The sequence below is a fragment of the Bombus huntii genome, chromosome 1 (assembly GCF_024542735.1).
Source record: "Bombus huntii isolate Logan2020A chromosome 1, iyBomHunt1.1, whole genome shotgun sequence".
Classification (NCBI taxonomy): domain Eukaryota; kingdom Metazoa; phylum Arthropoda; class Insecta; order Hymenoptera; family Apidae; genus Bombus; species Bombus huntii.
This window is the reverse complement of record NC_066238.1, coordinates 13,918,593-13,934,889: the sequence shown is the minus strand read 5'-3', so window position 1 is coordinate 13,934,889 and position 16,297 is coordinate 13,918,593. Positions and strand designations below refer to the sequence as shown.

The following is a 16,297-nucleotide window of genomic DNA, read 5'->3' as shown; positions in this document are numbered from 1 at the left end:
TTCCATTTGGAAGAGAAATTTTCCTAATTGATATAAATTAATAATACTTGTAAATACTTGGGAGATCGGTTGGTTTTGTGAATAATGTGTTTGAGATATTGCATGGATTAAATGAATTGTTTCGAGAGAAAGGACGCAGTTTCTCTGGAAAAAGTAAGGCAAATACTAAGTAGGAAATTAATTTCCTTCTTCAATTTTCCCAATAATAACAGTTTTCTTGATTCTTGAAAAAATGAATTCGAAATAAATTCGAAATACATAGGAACACGCGAATTTAAAATATAACCCCAATTTTAAACAGGTTTCGAATATTTGTAAAAATTTGTAATAAAAATTTCTGCTCTTTTTATCGGTTAAAAAAGCGAATTCAAATTTGATTTCAGTTCAGAAATTTCTTTTAACGAAGTATTTTAAAATTTCTGGACATTCCGATATCTTACATGATATCAAGTGAGAACGGAGAAATTTGTTTCTATGAATTTTAATTTCTGTTAACCAATTGCATTTACTAACGCGGATTTTCGAAGTTTCTAGGCGGAAACTATGCGGAGCGCATAGAAAACTTATAATCGGTGAATGTAGTCGTCCTTCCAGCTGCGAACTCGGAAATTTAGAAAAAGTAGCGTGTTACGTTATGCGTCATATGCATTTGTTATCTCAAATCCACTCACACGATCAACTTCATCGAATGTTCTCAAATTCCGATTTCAATCATTTAGATTCGGTTATAGTTGTATAGACATTTCAGTATATAGTAATTATATGATACTTTAATGATATTTCAAACATTTATATTTTTTTTGTGTATTTAAGGTAAAAGTTGCAGGTAAAAAATGACGAAAGAAAAAATGAGAAAAAGATGCAAAAAGAAAAATAAAAAATATTTTTAAGAAGGTAATTTAATTTACAAATAATATTATATACATTAGCAAATATTATATAATAAAAATGAATAAAAATAATATTTTTGCAGACAAAATGTGAAAAGTGGCGAGGATTTTAAATTGGCACATAGGATGGAACATAGGATTTACTAGAGTGACAATAGATAAAATATGGTGGTATAATACCTAGACATAGAGTGAAAAGAATTGATTTCCAATTTCGGCAACGTAAGCAGTTTACACGCTTCTGTTTGTCGCATACGATTTGTGAATACAAGATTATCTTATCGTGGTCTCCTTTTGGTGTTTAGCAAACCTAGCTTACGTGGTTCGCATTTTCATATCACAGAATCGTAACTAAACGTAACGTTCACGTAACGTCACGCGTTTGTTTTTACGTAAGGAAGTCGATTATTCGATTTCGATTTCTTCGATCTAGATTTTTAATATAGATCTCTATAAATATTATTAAATTTCTCTATAAATCTCTATAAATATTTAATTGATCTCTATAAATATTATTATATATAATTATAAAGTATATATAATACTATTAATATCCATAAGTAATAACACATTGCGAATTAGTCGCGAAAAATGATTCTTGATATTAATTTAGAATTTTTACAGGTTTAAAATATAGCGAAGAGAATATAAAGGTGACTAATTATGCTTAGCGTATTCATTAGATGAGAAATTTTTACAGGTTAAATTTTCCATTTATTATTCATTCATAAGTAAGAAGGGTAATTAATCATCCTTGTAAACGCAAGCGATGATCTCAGTGCCTTGGGATGATCTCAGAAACATCCAAAAGAATTTGTTATTCTAACGAAAAAATTATCATCGTCATCACCGTCATTACTGATATTGCGTGTGAAAATATTTAGAGTGCAACCATAGTTAACGAAGTATGAACACTCACGAAACGGATGATTTCTAATAAATACCTACGCTGACTGAGCTTGCACGATAAATCTTTCACTTGAATTTTCCAAACAGATTTCGCCGTTCGTCCTTTCAATTTGCGATTTAATTACTATTTAATGCATTTTTCTTTAATCACATTAATTTGATTTACTATCTTTTTAATTCTAATATCGAGGCATAAATTGTTTTTTGTTAATTAACTCATAACTAGTTTCCGTTTCAAATAATTTAAAATTACAAATTTCTCTATTTCGAATAATTTGATATTAAATCAATTTTATTTTCAGCAATTTATGAAATACATTAGATTCATTTTCAGACTCATATTCTTCTTTTTCTAATTGGTATGCACTTCTACCAATATATACTTATGGTTTTGTCAATTACAGGTAAAATTGAATTCAGCATTCTGTTATATTTCAAACGCAAACCAATATTTGTTGCACAGATTTGTTTAACAATCAATTCAAATAATGCAGTTTTGCGGATAACAATACGGCTTCCGACTGTGCATTGGCTGTTACACTAGCGCGAAGGTAGATACTACGCCCAATAGATAAATCTACTTTATTTATTTTATAATATTCATGATATTATAGTTTTATCTCTTTTATTCTATTACTTATTTTTAGCTATTCAATTTATCTATAGAAAAGATATCATGTCCAACATGGTGATCAAGAAATTAAAATCGAAGAGGAAATTGAGGTAAAAATCTTTTTCAACGTTCAAATATTACTCCATTGTTTACTACATAATCTTCTACACAATTGCATTACTATTACTAAAGGCAGATAATAAGTGATGGAAGAATAGTTTTATTAAATAAAGGCTTATTCAATTTACTCTATAATCATAGAGAGTTCCAAGTTCTGCTTTGCTTAACAATGCTACAATATTGCAGAAGCGTCGTTGCAATTATCCGAAAAGTGGGGAAACACTCTTTGGTATTGTTCCAAGCGTCTTCGTTAGCAATAACAAACTGGTTGTATTCCGTTTCGACAGAACTATTTGTCAAACGCAAACTGAAAACATCGTATAGAACAAGCAGCTACGATGAAACTTCTCAACTTCACTGTACCGAAGCCATCGATTTTCGTTCAAAATTGAAGAGCACATAAATTCTCAGATGATAAACAGTAGATATAAACAGTAGTAGAGATAAATGATAAACAGTATAGTTCTAGCTTCAAAATTCGAACCACAGATCTCATATTAAAGCAACATACTTTCAGTAAATATCACAAAAAATATTAATATAGATTGAAGAAAGAAAACATAACAAAATTCAATTCAATTTTCTTTGATAAAAATAATTCTCATATTATATTAATAGCGTAGTAATAGTAATATAGTATTAATGTGTATGTATGTCGTACGTATATGTTGTTAAAATCACGATTAATAGATCACGGATCTCGATGCCTGTGCGGTACTGAACGAGTTACCGACTTTCCTTCGTTGAAAGAATCTTGCCAAAACGATGCCGCGATCGTACTACTGACATCATTCTGATTACATTATGCTGTACATACGATTTACATCGCGGAAGATCGCGTGCCGGACACGGGCTGTGGTCTTTCTGCTTTCTTCGTCGTTCCCGCAATGGAAACGGGCCCATAGACTGTGAAATCCAATACATACACCGAGTGCAAAATGTGGAATTACAGGATGCAATAATGGCCCAGTAATGGCAGAGAACAATAGAAAAGTTTCACATCGATATCTTCTTTCATTTTCTTTCACAAAAGTTGGCTAAAAATTCCTGGGAATTTCGTAAAAATCATTAAACGATTCGCATCAGAAAAATGTTCCTCTTAGTTTTGATCAAGTAAATATTACTAATACATCATATTCAATTTTATTTGTTCACAATAAAATAATAAAACACAGTTAGTTATAATTAAATCTACTCTGAAACTAACTGAAATAAATAAATCTAGTATTTAGAGGATAAAAATAATAAATAAAACATAAAAATCTAGCATATTTGCAAGAAGTACAAAAATATTATTAAATATAAAGTTTCATGATATATAATCTTAAGCGAGCAATATTTAAATAACAGTGCAGAAGTAAAAGAACATTATTCAAGTAGCTAATTTTCATTCCTACTGTATATACGGACGTTCGTAATTCACAATCGACTCACATTGCGTCACAGTATTATGCGAATCGGATTCCCGTGACGGCTTTCTGATCAAAATTTCGGTCACCGTGCAGCGAACGTCGTAAAATTGGTGCGGCCTCGTGTTACGCAAGCCTTAAGGCAGTTTCTTATGAGCTGTTTCAAAGGAACAGGCCACTAGACGCTTGGCGGAACTCTCGCACTGATTTATTTATTATCAGCGAGTTCTTTTTCTTGCAGCAGAAAGAGCGCTTTAAATATCGTTTGAGAGGAAAACTTTTCCTCGCTCTGAGAAAGGTATTATTTGAATCGAGAAGCTTTGTCGTGTTCACATGAAAAAAAGGAAAGGTAAAGAAAGATAGAATGCTACTGAAGCGCATTTTGTTGTGGAATTGATGACAGGTGAATATGAAGGATACAGTTCATCAATCCTTGTATTTACACTGTGTTCATGAATTATTAAATCTGAATTGATGGACTGAATTTTATTACGGACTCCGCAACCGTGTTGATGCATATTTCGATATCAGAACATCGATCACGTAGTATGTATTATCTTTTGTCAGTTTATGTATAATGATTTTCACACAGAAAATTCATAATTTAATAGCATCAAATTTTTATAGATTTCACTTGTGAGACGAATTATACTAAATAATTTAAATACTCTGCATTAACTAATTTCGATGCACATAGTCCTATGCAGATTGAATTTATTAATGTTTCTAGAAATCATAACCAGATCAAGATCTCTTATCTGCTCCTCTTGTGCAACATTTACGACCACAAATTATCCCCACCACTTTTTCGATCACTTGATTTCAAGCTGTGGCCATTTATGGGAATGGTATTATACATATGTATTACTTTATTACATTCAATGTAATAATACTTGAGCTTTAACTGAAAGGTTTAGGTTCAACAAAAGATATACCGAATCAAATCTCAATCATTCATGTTCAATCTAGTACAAAGATAATTATTATATACATACACATATACATACATCGAGTACGCGTATACCAGGTCTATTCTTAATTAGACATGTCCAAACTATATTTCTTTTTTTTTGGAAATGAGACCTTAAACGATTATTTTCACATTTAGAATAACCTCCTGTTGATTATTTACTCACATTTAGTTGATAATTAGCCAGATTTTCATACGCTGAAGAAATTATGAAATTTGATTTTCTCGAAAACGAAGCCACAAACGAAAAAGGTTTGTTCTATATTTTTGATTTATTTTTCATATACTCACTCAATACTAAGACAACCTGTATATCTTCTATATTATCATGAAAGATGCGTAAACGATGTACGTATCGACTATTACGACAACTCAGCTATTAATTTTAAACAAGTTTTCAATAATGAACTTCACGATCTACATAGTTTGTACCACCTATTTCTCTTTTTCCAACACCTAACGTGCATCGGCACGCTTTCGTGGCTCCCTCTGACGAGAAATCGATCTGCCGGATCCCCAATTAAAAAAAGCTCTTCCTTTCACTATCAAAGAAAGTCAATACACGCATAGAAGATCCTCCTACCGACGATCTTTCCCTCGATTCATACGGGCGTTCCCTGTAATTCTCTCGTTAGCCGATTGGACGACTTTCTCCTTTCTTCTGTCAGAATTTTCCGAGGTGCACCTTTAACACGGCCGAGAAGTTGGCTGATACGTATCTGATCTCCTATGTGTCTTGAAACTTTATAAACTTCCTTTTCTTTTTTCGCTATTACACATAACCTTTTTCGAAAAATTTCAATGCTATGGAGATGCTGAAAAGGTTATGTTTATGTAGTCATCGCTCATTATAGTTATTTCTTTATTAGTTTTCTTATGTATATTACATTTCGTTAGAATCATATAGGAGAAACTTACTATTATTAATTTTCTCATCATTGTTATACTAAAAATGAGATAACTATATCTATTTCAGTCTTAAGTTTTAGGTTTCTTGTCCTGATATTACGTAACAGAATCGCATTAAAAATTTTACTTACAAAAAATATAACTATCCATTTCTCTCGATAGAATGAAAAAATCTATTTACTCATAGCTATTTTCTCTCGGAAGCAACCTAAGATATAACATAAGATGTAAGATCAAACCAAAAGATTATCAATCGACGAGGTCAGACACAAACGCTGGAGTTGGAAACGAGGTCGTGCCACCTTTCTCTCATTTGGAGAGAAGTGGCCGCTTCTGCGAAGGCGCGGTCGATGGATTGATCTCGAAGAGAGCACATAAGGAACACAGCTTCTTTTCCCACGAAATGTATTAAGAAAGGGAGCAAACCTAAGTTTGTTTAAAGATTAAGTATTAAATTTTAATTGTTAATGGAATCAATCACTTCATGTAGAATTAAGAATTAAGTTTATAAACATAAATCTTAGTACTGTTTATATTCTGTCATTTCATGAAAAATTTTGATAATAATAATTTGTATACTATATATTATACTTCTATTATACTTCAATATTATTGCACTTCAGATGATCACAACTGAGACGCGACTACTCTAGAAGTTATGATACTGATTGGCCATTTGTCTTTATAATTTACAATTTGATTTATGTCGATGAGAGAATGATAAAGGAAACAAAACTTTGAGAAGAAAAGCCTGAAACCTTTCTATGGATATGAATTATACATTAACGGGTACTTATTCTCTATTGAGAACTATATGCGACTGTAGTATCAGCGCATTAACTGATACTACTACTTAAATACTTGATGATGAAATCACAGTATACTTTGGATTATGATACACATGAATAATATGGTCTTTATTGCAAAGATTACAGTTTAGAATACCAATTTGCCTAGGGTAAATAATTTTTCCGTATATAAAGTAAATAAAAAGGTATCTGTTTTTTTTAAATATAATTATATATAAAAACAGCTTTCATCTTTTTTTTATTAAAAGTACACGCGAATATCGTACTTCAGATTCAATATATTTTTTACAGATATACTAATTTGACGATTGAATAAGTAATTAAAACATATAAGGACTCATGATAAAACAGTTAGAATCGATAACAGTAGATACAAATACTCTCACATTTTTTCCATTTTCTCCTCAATTGTAAGTATACGACACAACAGTTAATGCGACGTATATAATCAGATTCGCGGGCACGCAACTTTATGTAAGTTCCTATTTTTAATGTATTCTGAATGTGTTTGTTTTTTAGATCTTCTCACAAAGAAAATCTTTTTATGCAAGTATAATAAAGGTGAGCTATTATAAAATATTTGTTCATAAAACATTATAAGAGAGAATCCAAACATGAGAGAGGTTAGGAAACACCGACATAGGACGATTTTGTTTCTAGTGCATAGTATTCTGTCATCTTACACATAATCAATCTTCATTTTTATGGAAGCAAACTATGAAAGCAAATAACGATATGAAAGGACGGCCAAGCTATGGAAAATTAAACAGCTTGAGTCTTTAGCACCTTCTAGACAGCCTCGATATTCTTTGAGGCAGTATTCATGAGGTAGACATTAGACAAAGAACTGTCTCTTATTCGGATACTGCCAAAAGCCACATCTCTGTTTACATCTGAGTGGACTGAAGATGAGGAGAAAATCACGAGAATGCTTCTTTAACGATGGAAGAGGATCGTCGAGTGAACCTCTCCCAAATAAGAGGAAGAAGTACTAGTTGTTAACCGCTCTCGCACGTTTCTTTTTTGTTCGCCGTGCAAGTTGACTTTGAAAAAGAAGAAAGGTTGTCCAACAAATGTAGCTTTTTATACTTTAGAATATATTATAATTTGTTGTATGCATCGTTTGTATTTAAAGATGGGCATATTAAAATTGAATTTTAGAAATTTAGTATTGTCACATCTTACTAAACTATAGATATTTACGAGAAAATTAAAAATGCAGAAATCCACAGAATTCGTATAATCTGTACATAAAAATACTCGTATACAAAATATGCAGTGTGTAGTATTCATCATAGTATTTGGTGAATGAAACACATCCCTCTTTAGACTCCACATATTTCATTGTGTTTATGAAAATATAAATTTGGATAAGTACATGTTATAATTTGGATAAGTATATGCAATTTTTTATAATATATATATTTTTATTCTTTATATATTTTATTTTCCGATTTGTATATTTATTTCTGATATATCTATTTGCTTTTTGACAATCTCACTTTTAATATAAGAAATATGTCAAATCATTGTCATACGTCACATTCACAAATTTGCGAATCATATCCAAAATGTACATTTTTAAACATACATGCCCAGATTTATGTAAATAGTGTAATAATGTTGGATACAAGTTTTCATCTTAAAGAGATAGATGGCTAAATAAATGGAAATGGAAGGCATCATGAGATGGATAAATAGATAAATGGAATGGCATCAAGCTTAATATGCTTGAATTTCATGGAAAATTTTCAATTTGGAATGTGAACACCGGTCGAATGCAGAAGGTGATTTACCGAATGGTCCAAAGTTCACGATTCCCGTAAATCTAAGCTTTCTCTGGCTCCGTAGCAAGTTCCTCTATCTATACCCAGCACATATCCTACTTTTGGTATGCTTCCCAGTTCATCAGAGTATTCGGTGCTGGCTAGCTGCAGAAAGTGGTACTTAAGACTTGTGCACAACCATAAAGTTCGCCAAAGAACCCATCATTAAAACCATTAAGACTATCAGAGCAACAATTTCCTCTACTTGCACTTCATGTTACAAACCTTTCGAATCTTAAGCCACATCTCTACTGGAGCAACAACGAGGATCTTTTTATTGCTAGTCCATGTTTCTTGAAAAAGTGGCCACTGTTGCCTGTAACGGCAGAAACAAATGCTCCTTCAGTATACATATACGTGTTGTTAGCAACAAATAGCCTTGAAACCGAACCAAAACCCAAATGTTTCTCAGATTATGTTGCTTCAGTGTGGACAAAATATTCCTATAAATTGCTGTTTGTTGGAAATGTCTTGGAATATGCAGCAGTTAGACAAAAGGTTGTTGCTTCAGTAAAGACAACGTTATAGGGAGAGTAAAATATGATACCAAAGTTTGGTCACCTATTTCTGAAGCACCTTGTATAAAAGATCAATCTATTTCATTTTTATGAAATCTATCTTCCTTTCTAAAGTTCATGTTGGACACTTTTAAATCAAAAGGCTTTGTCAGGCGATTAAAGAAATCGCACGCGATCAAATGATGGAGAAAACATGCCGGAATGGTCGCCAGTCAACGTTCACTCGTTCCAAATGAACAGCAGCGTGATAACACGCCAGTCAACTCGATCCTCCGGTCGGTCAGATACGAAACGACACGTGACCAGCCGAATGGTTACCCGTGCTGTAACCCGATCGAGGAAACGACACGCGAAAATACCACACTGACGTCCTTCGCAGTTTCACGCTCTACTTCTACGTATCCCTGTGCAACCGTTCGACCTGTCCCTCTCGCGAGACTTTCGTTTCGAGAGTGTGTCCTACCGAGGAAAGACTCGTTGCCACTATAATTGCCTGGATTAAGACCTATTAGTTGTCTGTCAGTTTCATTTTTATCACTGGAAACGGATGAAAACTTCAATAATCGGTAGAAGTGAGGTTATTTTCGAAGTAGATGCATGTTTTCCTTCAATAAGAAATTTTAGAAGTTAGAAATGTTCAAGTTGTTCTATGAAGCTTTTGGGTTAACATCATATTGTGATCAGAAGAGTTTTAATCAGTCGTTGATCATAATGAATGTGTGATAATTAAATAATTCTTCTTTTGTTTCATGATTTTTAATTAAGGTAGTGAACCGAAGGTTGAAATTTTGTATTAATAAGTGTTTGATATATAATATAGTTGATAGTCGAGATTAGGTTATTGATAGGTTTCTGTTTCATGATAATCAAGATGGTTGTCGTTTTGGAGATAAAGTTTTACATTTGGAGAGGTTAATGAGTATCTATCGATCACAAATTCATACATTTTGAGAATGAAACAATAAATTACGAAAAGGAAGCGGAAATACAATATATTATATCTAACAATTCAAACAATTATGTTAAGTTAGTACAATTTTTAAGTTCCATTAAAATAACAAAAAATGATCCTCAAAAGCTACATACATCAAAACTTTCATAGAAGCATACTTTCTTTTTCCTTGTAACCTTTACTTTACGCAACAAACGTTTACACACATAACACGTATACAATAAAAAAATAAGTTATACGAAACAATATATCGTTCCCATCACACGATGTAACCTGCGATTATCAATAACTTATGTCATCACGAACTTATCTATTATACCATAATACTGTTTATTCTCTTTAATACAACAATTATGTAAGACTTAAAATACAAAGGTTGGAACATTATCACAAAGACTTTCACGATAATTTCACAAAGGAACAATCGACAGAAAAAGATACAATCCGGACGATCAAACTTCCTTTCTCACCCCCCTCCCCATCCGAAGCAGGCCCGATTCCCGTGTCCTTTTCGATGTCTTGTCCGTTCTACTTAACGTATTCATCGAGTGGACTTTCTTCTTTTTCATGTATACTTTCACCTTCAAACTTTTTGGACATCGGACCACTTCTGATCTCACATACATTTCTTTGTCAATATGGAGCTACTGAATTTTTTCATGAAGTTATCGTACTAGTATAACCCTAGGCTTTGTTATAATCAATAAGAATCAAACAATTGCTACGAAGTATACTAATTATATTTTGTTATTAGTGATAATGTACAATTGTGATAATACTAATACCATTGATAGATATATCTAGTCACCTAATTTACGAAGAGTACTGTATTTTATGAATATTATTACAACCAGCAATAAATTTAACTAGTATATAGGAAATATATAGGACTTTTACAGTTTTTAGATGCGAAAATTTTTGTATCTGCAGCAACTATTTTAAAAAAGCGAGACATTCTAGAATTAAATTAATCTTTCAACGATAATAGTAATTGAAATATGAAACAGCTAATTATCTAATATTCCAATACCTGTGCGTTTATAGTCTGGAGTCTAGATAATTTAGTTAACAGAGTACGTAGTTTACCAACAAGCGAAAGGTCTAAGTTCTGGTGCCGCATATATATTTCTGCGTACAAAACATAACAGCCACCTTGAAAATGTTACCAATAATTCAATATCATACAAGTAGTATCAAAATGGAAAAGCGAAAAATGTATGAACACAATCCAATATTGAAAAATAAGCTCAAAAGCAACGATCGATCTTACGCATCGTAGTAAAGTTTAATTAAAAAAAAAGTATCCTTCACATTCGAAAATAAATTCAAAAAATATCAACCTCACGATGTATAAGTCCGAATTACATTTCGTCACTATAACGACCATTCGTAAGGCAAATGTAAAGCCGTTGTTTCCAAACGAAATGCATTAGAGCACTTCCTGGAAAGCAACGTTTTGATGTATTCCAACGAGGAGAAAGGAAGCTAAATTGTCCATAGAACGTGGACGGTTCTAAAAGGCGTTGAAATGAATCCTAGTCGTCGAACCCTTTTAAGGTTATGACTTATTACTCTGTTAATTTGGCCGTTTCTGCAAGAGAAAAATGAAATTGGCTTGTACTATTAGAATCATAAGCAAAAAACAGCAATATAAAAAATATTAACGTCCTTATAGTGCTCACCAAAATTTTGTTTATATTCTGTTGCTTGCCCACCTGAGAGTTATAATATTCTTATTTTTCAGACAAATTAAAGAAACAGTTTGTTTCATCTAAGAAGGTAAGGAGACTCTAAACCTTTGAACGGGAGTGTAGATATTGTAATAAGTGTTGAGCTTACGCAATATAGATCGCGTATACGGCGTCGTAATTACGACGAATTCATCGAGTGGACTTTCAACAAAGGAGCGACGAGAGAAAACTGAAGAGGGATTCCTGTGGATCTTCTTATCGAAGCCGCAAATCTTCATTGTCTATTAAGCCTCTCCGTTCTATGTTAGATTCTAATCTTCCTATTTTCAAGCTAACGTGCCTCTTTCCCCTCCCGCGTGTCTTTCTGTTTCATAGCAGAGACTGCCAATTTCTGGTTGCTCAATGGAAATCGTATCTTCCTAAAGATCGTGTTTGGTTAATGATGAACAAATGATGATCTTGAGATTATCGATCACTATCTTTAAGTTTAAAATATTTTTAACCTGTTACCTCTTGGACATACTAGTGTCTTCATCTTAGAATATCCTATTTTTGTTACTTCTTAGGTTAAGTGTTATTAAAAATAGATTATATCATTATTTATATTCGTTAACCTATAATTCTATGACTATAGGAGTTTCTGTTTATATTAGTGATTAATAGTATATAGAGATATATAATAGTAGATTGTAGTAAATAATATATAATAGTAGATAGTAGTAATAATATGTAGAGATATAGAATAGTATGTCGAGAGTATAGTGATGTATTAGAAGAAGTATTAAAAATCATTTTCCCATAAGTAGCATTCTGAATTTTTCAAACGTATCCATTAATTAAAACTCGATTAAGGACACTAGAGTACACTAACACTACAAAAATATTGAAACTATTGAAACATAAAAAAGTTGCATAAACTTTTCTGAACTTACAGATCTTAATAATAGATATTAATAATAAGGTTTATGACCCAGAAAATGAAGTGAAGATTAATTGCTGTAAACCTCAAAGAATTAATATTAGATTAAAGTTATGAGACAAATAGAGCCTATTGCGCAGAAGAATAATCAATATACAATCATATATAAATTTTCGACATAATAAAATACAAATATATCAAAAAATGATTACCAACGTTGAACGATTATTATAAAAAAGAAGAAAGAAGAAATAAAATTAAATTATCACGAAGATTTTTCCGTTCGTTTGTGTTTCCTGTATCAACGTAATTAACACGGCCACGATGCAGCGAGGCGAGACTTCGTCCTTAAGGATGCGCTTACATCAAAGAACGTGAACACTGAACACGTCTTGTGACAAAGCAATTAGTAACAGAATGCTACTTGCGAAGGCTACTAACAGTACACTAAAATTCCCTGATTCCTCCTTTTCTGTCTTCACCATTTGTTCTGTAGCTAACGAGAGTTTCCTCTCTTCGAGGTTTCTGCCCCCGCTGGAATCACTTTGAAACAGGAGTCTGCATTCTGCCTAGTCTAGACTATTCTTTTCCTTGAAACCTTATTCTTTTTGCTGATTTTTACTTTATTTGAACTAGACTTACGCTTTTAGCTGAACTAAGTACATGTAGCGTAAATTATATTTATTGGTTGAGATTATGTTGTTATGATAATTTTTAAAAATAAAAGTATTGCGAATATTGTATAATTTTCTTACTTTATAATTTGAACTGAAGAGTTGCAAGGAAAAGTAAAATGTTGTATAAATTAGAAAAATTTGTTTAGGGGATTTACAAGAAGTAGAATTAAGAAAACACGACAAAAGGGAATTAATGACTGAAAAATGGAAATGAGGAGATCTATCTAGCTGCTTAAGCTAGTACTTAAAAGATTTTTATCAGTTTGAAATACAAATGTTAATTTTATTACCATCAATACCAATTTTAAACAGACAATATAAAATATGTTCAAATATATAATTGCAATAAAAACATTATATATTTTCAATTGATATCAGTGAAATCAAATCAATATGATCTCTCTTACAAAAGAATTTCTCTTTCTGCTGAAGAAAATGCCCATCAGAGAAGGGATAGAAACTTTGGCAACGATCCAATTTTCTAACAGAGTAAAACAAAAAAGAAAGAGAGGAAAAAAGAGAAAGAAGCATAGCAGCACGATCGAAGGAGGAAGACGGTCGGCGACCTCCTGAATTGCGACATAAGGAGCGAAGCTGTTCACACACTGACCCCCATTTCCTTCCCGCCGGCGCGGCGAATAGCATAGCACCAGCTTTGATTTTGCCTACTACTCGATCCCGTATTTCGCTCTTTTTCTTCATTCGGATTTCAAGGAAAACTTGTTTTTTCTTTCAATCATGGAAAACATCTGTTCCCTTTTAGGGAAAACTGTGACTTGATTTTTCCATTTGAATCTTTTACGCAATTTTTTTTACCTATTCCAAGTATTTGATGCTCTACGTATTTCATAATTAGTGGATCTTTAAAGTAACAGAAGAACACTAGAGAAAATTTGTATGTTTGACAATTTTTTTTAGATTATAATTTAATTATTATTGAAGATGAGTAAATGTCACCAAAATGAAGTTAAGTAGATTGTATGTTTAAACTGTTATACTAGTAAGCATAAATGAGAAAGTAAATTGATTTTGAAGCGTCACTAATTGATGATAATTCGCCTACATTTCATATTAGTGTAGGTGGATTAGCAATAAAGAGGAATGCGACTTTCCACTATTTAGTTCTTTTATTCTATACACGCATATGCGTAAGCCAATGCACGATCTACTAATACCTTTTGCAATAGAAAGTATACCTACAACCGGAATCGACAGGCAATATCCGGGAAATTGCTAAATATTTATGTATACAATGCAAACTTGTCCTTCAGCTTATCTCTTCGAAATTAGACCTCTGAATCCTGACAATTTAAAAAAGAAAGAAAATAAATCGATTCTAAGTCAAAAAAGGAAATGAAAATTAATTTCAGTTTCCTGACTCGAGTTACATATTCATCGAAACTTGATATATATTTCATAGATTAAATTTAGCGAATATAGACAAGCTAAACCAATTAATGCTAAACGGTATACCTAATCATACTAACTTATCTAAATTAAAAAAAGACAAATTTAGTATGATTTTTTCGAACTATCATTAAGTTAGACAAAAAATGTAGCCTTATATGCCTATCTCAATAGTGTGTACTATCAAAGAAAATTTTTTTTAAGAAATTGTATAAATCTGTACAAAAAACATTTCAAACTTAGTTCCAAAACAAACAAAAAAAGGACCAAGAAGAAGTAAAGAATAAACAAGAAGTGTAGGAGAAAAAAATGAAAAGAATGCATTCAAAATTTCTTCAATTCTTGAACACAACATTACCCTAATCGTAATAATTACTCACCATGGTGCAGGGTGATCGTAGTCCCAGCGAACGACTAAGACACAAATGCAGACTCGAGGACTTCCGCCTCGGAACGATAAGCTCGCGCTAAACTCGACTACGTTTCGCTCGTTACTGTTCGTCTCGGTTGCACTCTCTCACAATGCACCACGATCGAGCCATGTCCCTCGTACCCCTTCTTCTCTTCACCACTCTCTTCTTCTCTTTCCTTTTCCTCAATTCTAATAATTTTTCTTTTTTCCAAAAGGGCGTTCACCGAAGATTCGAACTGCGTTTACACACCGAATATTAATATAAGTTTCTTAAAATTGTTAAACTCTCGTGTACAGGCTTAAGATCGCGGACAGTTTGAAGGGGCTCACCCGGAATGGACAGCCTATATAAATATCCCCTCCAGGGAACGAGAAGACTCGGTGCAAACGGGTGATCCAGGAGAAAGCCTCTCATTCGATTGGCCCCACGAACCGGTATAACCGAGACAATTCCAGGTATCTCTTTCCACCGAGCGATACAGAGCTGTCCGCCACGCATCCTTCTCTTGTTCCATTACTGCTCTGAAAGCGACGCATTTTTGTTAGAGAAATTCAACGAACCATTGGTGAGAGCACTCGAAGTCTTCTCTGTTTCGAGATCAATGGGTGATCAATTGGATATTTTTGCAATACATTTAAAAAATTTGTTTCTTCATACAGCAGATGTCTATAACTTGTTGTTACGCTATTAACAACTAATGATAAAAATTAATTACAAACATTGACGTAAGGGTCTCATCACGCGCGAGGAATGCATACAGCCCTGGATACGGTTAGATCAACTGATTATTCTACATACCTTTTTATTTTATAACTTCCATTTTAGATTAGTTTATGTAAAAAGTATGGAGTATGATGAATTCAGGTTGGATGATTATGTGGAGTAGTAGAATTTCTTTTGTTTTGGATCTCTGGAATATAAGTTATTAATATTTCTTTGTTTAGATATTAAGGAGATTATAGTATGTGATAAATTAAGATTGATGGTATAAAGTATAGAATACTGAAGAACCTTGTCTTAGATCTGTGGATAGTGGAGAGCAATCTGTTAAAGTTTCTTTAAAGGATGTAGTGTTCAATAAATAAAAGTTAATCATTTGAACTTTGGAGTACCTTTATTATAAATCTGCAAATGATGCATTTTTGGTGAACAGTTGATGATTTGTTTTTGTGAAATTTTATAGATCTTGTTAGTTTCTTGGTAACCTTTAATTCAAGTATTATGAAACTGTTTACTACCAGATATGACCAAAATTTACTATTGGT

General features: G+C 32.4%; 1 protein-coding gene and 1 long non-coding RNA gene across 10 annotated transcripts in view; one reads left to right on the top strand and one right to left on the bottom strand.

Annotated features, from left to right (window-relative positions):
• LOC126868969 (uncharacterized) overlaps positions 1-16,297 on the bottom strand; it is a 30,407-nt gene that overhangs the window by 13,437 nt on the left and 673 nt on the right. For 3 of the 9 annotated variants that reach the window (XM_050625068.1, XM_050625024.1, XM_050625031.1), the window contains one exon: positions 15,000-16,237. In XM_050625068.1, the coding sequence (XP_050481025.1) occupies positions 15,000-15,002 (3 nt within the window). In that variant the 5' untranslated portion in view covers positions 15,003-16,237. Of the gene's footprint in view, positions 1-14,999; positions 16,296-16,297 lie in introns of those variants that run through there. The other 6 variants (XM_050625008.1, XM_050625050.1, XM_050625059.1 and 3 more) reach the window with 6 other exon arrangements.
• The window catches only part of LOC126869800 (uncharacterized), a 33,379-nt gene continuing 17,087 nt past the window's right edge, over positions 6-16,297 (top strand). Inside the window, exons 1-7 of the long non-coding RNA XR_007691003.1 lie at positions 6-153; positions 814-894; positions 974-1,112; positions 1,196-1,237; positions 1,515-1,543; positions 2,204-2,350; positions 2,447-2,522. This is a non-coding gene — a long non-coding RNA (uncharacterized LOC126869800). The remainder of the gene's footprint in view (positions 154-813; positions 895-973; positions 1,113-1,195; positions 1,238-1,514; positions 1,544-2,203; positions 2,351-2,446; positions 2,523-16,297) is intronic.